The sequence below is a fragment of the Notothenia coriiceps genome, unplaced genomic scaffold, assembly GCF_000735185.1.
Source record: "Notothenia coriiceps isolate Sejong01 unplaced genomic scaffold, NC01 NC01_scaffold00037246, whole genome shotgun sequence".
Taxonomy (NCBI): Eukaryota; Metazoa; Chordata; class Actinopteri; order Perciformes; family Nototheniidae; genus Notothenia; species Notothenia coriiceps.
In genome coordinates, this window is record NW_011369947.1 from 7,823,657 (window position 1) to 7,831,845 (window position 8,189).

Sequence of the window (8,189 nt, forward strand, 5' to 3'; positions counted from 1 at the left end):
AGAATAAGGAGCCCCTCCCCACGCCCCTCTGAGAGAGATTTGGTTAAAAAGAACACAATGGTGCTCTAGGAGGAGATTCAGGGAAAAAAGTGTGTGGGGGGGGGGGGTTACCTTGGTTGCTGATTGGCTAATGGTTACACAAGCCCAAAACATGGTTATGACATCATAAAGTGGCCAAAATCTGATCAGCCCATTTTCAGACAGGTTTTTATAGAAATGGATCAGGATAAAAAGAGAGAGAATCTTTGTCCCTGAAACTTTCAGAATCTCTTTACACAGAGGAGACACATGTTGATGTATGAAAGACATGAAAAAGTGGATTTTGCATAATAGGTGACCTTTACAATTATATATATATATATATATATATTATATATATTTTTTCTCTATCTATTGATACAAATCTCCACTGAGGTCTAAGACAGAACTTAATGCATTACAGAAGAAATATTGAAGCATATTTCATATATCTAAGATCATCTCAGACGATAGCTCCTGCCTCTGGGTTCAGTAATTCAGTTTGGTGGACAGACAGATTTGATAGTAGCTTTTAATGTCTGTAACAGCTTGAGGGGATGTGACATTTATGCTGCTCAAGATTACATCGTGTTGGAGGAAATATAGATAAATAATGCGAAAAAATGAGGGAAAGTGTTCACAGCTTTTTTGTTGCTGTTGTCTCCGGTTTTAATGCTTGTTTGCTATATATTCAAGAAGTCTCTATTCCTGTATTGTATATCTCAAAAAGAAGGCAGTCTAGTAATTTGATTCCCACTGTGGAAAGCGCATTAAAAGTTATATACAATGTTCTCTGTGGGGATTTCAAACTGTTAAAACCCATTAAAGATGCATATTTGGTAATGTCACTTTGAATCTAATCGTTGTTGTGCAAAATGAATTGGCCTGCGGTGTCTGCGGAAAAGACACTATAAATGCACGATATCTTCTAAAGGCAAGCAACCAACTTGTAAAACTACTGAAACATAATACAAAACTATTAATTGGAAAGATGCTAAATGTATGTAACATCACTTCTCTGGTGTTTATTCAGACACTTTAGGGAGTGTGTTGGCTTTAGAAATGCATTTTTATAATGTTTTAGTGCTAAAATAATATATATCAGTATGACATAATAATTTGAATTTGATAGACCTTTCTTTTAGGGAAAATGTGGTATATTTAAAGTTGCTAGCTTCACCTTGGCAGCCCCATCTCTAGCACACCATTTAAATATATCTTGATAGACTACTTTATTTTTTGTTTAAGTCGGGGGTCACAGAGGTTTAGAAATATCTGCTTTTTTGTAAATATCCAGAATTATACTATACCAAACCAACCTTGCAGCGAGGCATGGATTGGTGAATAGTTTTGGTTCTCAAACAGCAAAACAACGATGTAATTTGTAAAGTAGCAGATCAATCAATGTGTAATTTACATTTTTACTCATCTGGAAACAAACCCAATTATAAAGTGTGACCTACAGAGGGAGGCCTTTGATGAAGGCTAAATCTTGTCTTGTTACAATTCTGCTTTAAATGTAAATTTAAAGTGTTCACTGCCACCGATAGCTGTTAACTTTAATGACTTCAATCACCACAGTTGAGTTGTTTTAGAGACATCAGTCTGAGCTCTCTGTTTTCCGCTGGCCTTAAACGTGCCTCGGTTGCACAAGAGAACACCTGACACCATCCAAAGTGGTTTCATGTTGGAAAGCAACTTCTTCTCTCAGTTAGGTCATAAATTGGCACGGGAAATTAAAAACCTATTTTAAAAAATACAGTTTCTCAATAGTGTAATCTTTGTAAATATTTCCCTATACTTTTGGTTACATAATATCATCCATTTTAAAGTAGAGCATTCTGTGTACCTGCTTTTTTTCTTTTTCCATGTGTAAAAAGTGTAATGTCTTTGATGCTTGCTTAGGTACGGCAAGAAAGTTTGAATAGGAATTCGACACACACAGAGCCGGCCCGACAATGTTTAAACTGTCAGTCGGACTCAGAGTTTTTGAAGATGGACATAAGAAAAAAAAGACGATAATTAAAAAAAAAAAGCTCTCTGGAAAATGTTGACTTACTGTTCGACATGAAGCTAGAAGCTACCTTACAGTACACAGTTGATCCTGAGTCCTGTCAGTTAAAGTGCTTCATAGTTAGCTTAGCTAAGCATCAACCTAGCACTGAAATATATGGATGTTATGTGACAGTATGTCTGAGAAAAGTCAGCTGAAATGGTGGCATAGTTGCCACTGCTTTACTTGTCGACAGCATGTTTGAACGTATTTGCAGCGGTAAATGTGGCTATTTGGCCACTGAGGTTGCCATAACAACACCTGCATTTAAATGTGCAACCTCTTTTTGTGACAGATTTTTGCATGAAATTATAATTCTTCTGAATGATATTCCTATTGAGAGCTAGTTTCTATGTGAACATTATGAGATGGACAGCCAGAGAGAATACATGAGAAACAGTTATGAAATACTATATGACAGTAAAACAAGAATACAGTTTAAAAGGGTGATTAGTATAAGAAATATAAAAAAAATTTACAGTTCTGTTTCATATGGGTGTTGAGAGATTTATCCATAGATCTCTTAATGTTGCTCTCAAAGTGCACCAGATTGATGCTTTTAACTTCAATATTTAAAAAAAAATCTTGCCGGGGGGGCATGCCCCGGACCCCCCTAGAGGAGGTAAAGTCCACGGTGTTTACATGCTTATTTATACAATATGTGTGCTTATGCTAGCAAAACATAAGACAAAAGTTGGTTCCGCGTTGTGTGTAGTGAGAATGCGCTAGAGTGAGGGGGGCCCCCAAGCCAAAGCTCGCTTAGGGCCCCCAAAAGTCTAGGGCCGGCCCTGGACACACAGATATCTGGATCATTTTAGTACACAGCTTTCAAGATCATAATGTTTATCACAATAGTCGGAAATGTACTTTGAATTTCAGTGAAAATAATATATTTTCACTTCCTGTAGTGATAAAGAGGCCCGTCCGATTATCTTTTTAGGGTTTCCCCTTCCTGTAGTGTGTTTATACAGGTATTTGTGCATGTAAATGGTCTTTAAAGGCTAAAATCACTGTGTTCCCTCCAGAGAGAGTTTCTGTCCCACTCTCATACATTTATATTTCTAATTTGGATGATGGGTGGCGCTGTGTGTTAAAGCAAAGCTCAATTTGTAGTTTAATTTGTATAGACTAATTTGCATTAAACTTTCTAAATTAGTCTGGGTTTATTTCCTGTTGTGATGTATATTAATATCAAGGGCTGACAGGGAAACACATTTGAAACCAAAAGGTTACCTAGCAAAAAATGCTAATAAACCGGAATATATGATAAGCTTAAATTCTAACACCCTATCACGGCACATCTGCTTCATTGCAGTGGACAGCTCTGCAAACAGACAAACTCATTCTGGCAGGAAATCTGAGGCAAATCATGCTGTGTCGAATAAAAGCTACCCTACTGGCTGCGTTATCTAACTGCTCTGATGCGTCTTTTTTAAAAGCAATTACTCTGTGTTGTTGCCACTATTAAGGAAAGGTCCCTCCACCCTCGTCCTTACTTGCTATTCTACTCCATGGCTGTACTGTCTTTGGTCGGTCAACTTTTGAAGTATTATGACCAAATCTTAGCTTGAGTTAATTTAAAGTAAGGCTATGCTATCATTTATGGAACAGTCTTAGCTTGAGTTAATTTAAAGTAAGGCTATGCTATCATTTATGGAACAGTCCCTCTACCTGTTTGTATTCCAGGTGATACAGTGGCCTGGAGGCTGTTAAAATATTTAGGATGGCACAAACACATTCTTCCTTTTTCACTTTAAAGCCCCATAATACTTGGCTTCATATGTTTCTTTTAACATTACATGATGGGACTAAATAGACAACAAAGAGGTGAAACACATTCTAATTTATGAAAAGAAATAATATTTAAATATCGCCATCACTGTGCTGGGGCTTCAAGGAGTTGTTTCATGACATGGTGTAAAGGTAGTAGGTTGATACAAAACATATTAATACTATGTAATACAGAACCTTGGTAAATGGAGTTCTGAAACTAATGACTAAAAATTGTTTGTGCATGATGTAGCTACAGTTAATTTTCTGAGCAGAGTTGGTGGTGCATCAATGGAAAGAAAAGCAATTACATTTTTGTGTCAGCTAATTCAATTTTGACAGGAATATACGTCTGGTTATCTAAACTGAGTACCCAATTACATGGTGTTTGATGTAGACCCCATGTACACGCAAACGCAAACAAAACCCAAACGAACCGAATACGATATCAAAAAATTCTTCCGTTCACACGAGACCGCTCGAAAGTGCTGTAGTACATATTCCGGGCCTGTAAGTGGCGCTGTACTTCCGCCAGAAAATACACCAAAAGCAGAATACAAAAAGATCCCCGAGCATGGTTGCCATGGTTGCCCTTCTGTTTATGCCCCGCGGTGGATTTAGCAACATGTAGTTCATGTAATTCTCCATGTCCACTTGTTGCTGATGGTTGTGGTAGAGGAGCTGTAGATTTTGCACTAACATCTACTGACCATGCTACAGCAGTGAGCAGCAGAGGTGGGGAGAGGTGGGGCTATGGCTTCATTGTTATCTGGAAATAATCGTACTTAGGGCGTACACACACTGAGCCGTTTGGCCCCCCAGAGCGTTCCATTTGCAGATCTATCCACCTTGGGACCCGTTATCGTTTGCGGGGTCTGTTTTCGCGGTTCCGTTACGGCCTCCTGTGAACTAACGGGCTTTACGAAAGAGAAAAGTAGCGGATACAACCGTTTACGTTCTCGTGTAAACAGCACCGTAGTCTACCATACATGGATTGGTTATCCAGTTTTAGGTCGCTTGTCATCTGGAAGATATTGGGTTTGGGCTACATTATTCTGTGAAAGAAAATCCCTGTTCAGTAGCTGCCTGAAACACACTGATCCGCTAAATGTTTGTTTGTGGATCCACATAGAAATGGTTCATTCTTTTACACAATGATAATAAAGTTTTAAAGTTAGTGGGTAGGCATGCAGTGGTCCATTGATCTGCAGCCAGAGGGAGCTCTTAATATAGATGGTAGTGCTGTAACTTTTGTAAAGCATTAGATTAATTTCCTGTCAGAACCCTGATATCTTCCTGCGTATCTGTCATGCTGAGTTATAGTCATTCAATCCAGATTCATTGCCTCCGGGTGCTGTATTAAACATATGAGTTATATATAAAATACTTCGGGAGGTCTTTGGCATCGGCGCACTGCAGGGATCCTTATCTCCGGATCCATACTGTGACCCAAGGCCTGTTACCGTGGCTACTTCTCTGGCCTTTGAGCTGCTTCCTGTCTGGCTGACTTGCATTGATGTGACCTGGAGGAGAATTTCAGTGGATACTCATGTGTCCATACATGTGTGTGTAGTGTTTGGACACAATGCTGACGGATCTGCTGCAACTAGTGGATGCTAAATAAGCCCTTAAGGTCATGACCCACTGTGCAGTCACACCTCCTCGCCACAGTACAGCTCCCTAATGAGCACACAGGCTGCAAAAGGAGTGAATCTTAACAAGCAAAGTCTCTTCTGAACCGAGCAGAAGAATCCTGATCAACACAGGAGACTTCACTTGTTTGGATGTTGTTCAGATCCGTCTTATTATCCACATCACTTGCCTCAAGCCGTCTTTCACAAAATAATGACCTTGGAGGCAAAAATGTATTTTATGTTCACTGTTGCATAACTTTTATTCATTTAAATGCTTCCATACTTTCCATTATTGACAAGAATGCTTTTGGGAAATCTGGCTGTTTAAGAGATGCATTTCCTTCATAATTCAAATCTATTCTGGGATTTCAGTTTCTCATCAAAATGGTATTTCAGAATCTCATTATCACCACAGAAAATAGTGTCCACTTATCTTTCTATCTTACAACAATGATCATGTTTATTTTAGAATGATTAGAAAAAGAAGATAATGTCACGTGTCTTCACTGCACATTATTATTCTGTATTTTTACTTGAATCCAAAGATGTGTATTATGTTTTCATGTCAAAAATAGTGTTTGGAGTCATAAGGTGAATCAGATTATCAACAGCAGGGTTTGAGACTTTAAATTAGTCATTTACTTTGTAGCAGCACATATAAATATATATATATTTAGATGTAATGATTGTTTTTAGTTACTATTGGTACCTCTGATATTTGGATGAAAAATATATTTTTACTTTTTCTAAACATTTTGAATACTCATTTGTTGTTTAAAGCATTTTAACTTGTGTAATAGTTAATCTTACCCAAGTAAAAACCTCTGAGTCCTTCTTTGTTCATTGACAGAATGTAACCAGGAAAACAGAAAATGTGATAAAAGCTATGACAAAGATTTACAGCGGTGTAAAATGAAGTAGTGTCGGAAATGATCAAAAATCCTCAGTCACTGTGTCCTTCTTAGAGGACAATGAAACACATTTTTTGGCAGAATAGCATTGTTGCTCCCTGGTCTATAATTCCAAGTGTTGTCACATTAATTTATAGAGCAGTGCTACTCCATATTGTGTTATTGCTTTTAGCTGCAAAAAAGCCTCCTGAAAAAAATACCATGCTTTTTCCCGACACGACACGCAGAGCACTGGCTTAATGAAAACAATACTTTTTATTTTGGTTATGTATATATTTACATAATGAATGCTTATTAAAGTTATTTACTGCTGTTTGTATAAATAAACCATTTAATATAGTTTGAGAGGAGAAGAATGGGATGTTGTGCAGATACAAAAAACACAGATGTACAGTTACAGTAAAAATGCTTCTACAGCCAACATTCATGCACAAGAGCTGATATCCTCAGGCTCACAGAACAAACCGCACTGAATAAGGCATACAAACTTGCTGAAAGTTACAAAAAAGCCAATATCTCATAGTACTAAATAAAAGGCAACCAGTTTTTCTGTTTGCTGAAGTACTTTGACTTAGTACTTCAAGACATACATATGAACCGGATGACTGAGAAACTTCATCGACACACAAAAGCCATGTACAGAATCTATACAGGTGCATTATTAACTACATTTCTCATTGTCTTGTACAAGGTCAGGTCAAGTGCAAAAACTTTTGAAAGGAAAAGTCCCACATTAAATAGAAAGCCAAATGGAGGCAGTGAAAGCCAGGAATAAATTAGCAGAAGATGATGATGAATAAATGGCACGGAAAGAATGGAAACAAAACGAACAATTAGTGAACACAGTAAAAGTATGAATATATTAGTGGGCATGAATAAAAGCAATACTGAATGAGAAATTCCATTATGAAAATCTAGACTTTTTTCTGGACAAAGCTTTCATTTTGTAGAGAAAAAGAAAATTACAGAAATGTCATTAGTGTTAAAAGTTGGAATTAGTTCCATTATTGAATTGAAAAAGTTTGACTTGAATTATGTTTTCAGAAATGCACTCATTTTATTGTATGTGGCCACTCATTATTGAAGAGAAAATGTCACGTTTTCACACGGAGAACCTCTCAATTGATTAACTCTCCACATAAAAACAGGCAAATAGCAAGATAACGGTAAAACATTTAATCATATAAATAAATAAATAACATTTATAAGAACATTCAGGCGCCACCATCAATTTTTTCCTTGTTTTCATAATTTCCTTTACATGTACAGTACGTAATTGTCCTCCGCTTAAGAGTCATCCTCAGTTTTAATGATGTGGAAAAGCGTGACATTGAACAGGACCTGGTGACCGTTGTTCCAGCCGTAGAGGGCGCGGTCCCTGGCGTTGTAGTCCAACATGGACATGTGGAAGTACTGGTTGTGAAAGGGAATGTCTGTGTACTCGTACGTGGAGGTTTTAGTGGAGTAGGCATAATAGACCTTAGCACCGGTGAGATGGGAGTTAGTGATGTAGAGCGTCCCGCAGATCATAAAAGACTCGCCAGCGTTCCTCTTCGAGTACTCCGTGTCCCACGTGTTGAGGATCTGCAGGGTGTCCGGGTTCAGCTGGCTGATCACGATGTTCCCCGCGTTCTGGTTGGTGGCGTACACCGCCCACAGGCCCAGCTCGTCCGCCATCAGGTCGATGTCGGAGAAGCCCCCCCAGGTGTAAGGGTACACGTTATGAAACCCCGCGGACTCCAGAGCTCTCTGAGTGACCACGCGCCCCGTCTCGAAGCTGTACCTGACCACGATGTTGCTCTG

General features: G+C 38.3%; 1 protein-coding gene across 1 annotated transcript in view; it reads right to left on the minus strand.

Annotated features, from left to right (window-relative positions):
- LOC104966354 (retinal-specific ATP-binding cassette transporter-like) overlaps positions 1 to 7,790 on the minus strand; it is an 18,559-nt gene extending 10,769 nt beyond the window's left edge. The window contains exon 1 of the mRNA XM_010795543.1: positions 7,728 to 7,790. Within this exon, the coding sequence (XP_010793845.1) occupies positions 7,728 to 7,790 (63 nt within the window). The remainder of the gene's footprint in view (positions 1 to 7,727) is intronic.
- Between the last annotated feature and the right edge of the window lie 399 nt (positions 7,791 to 8,189).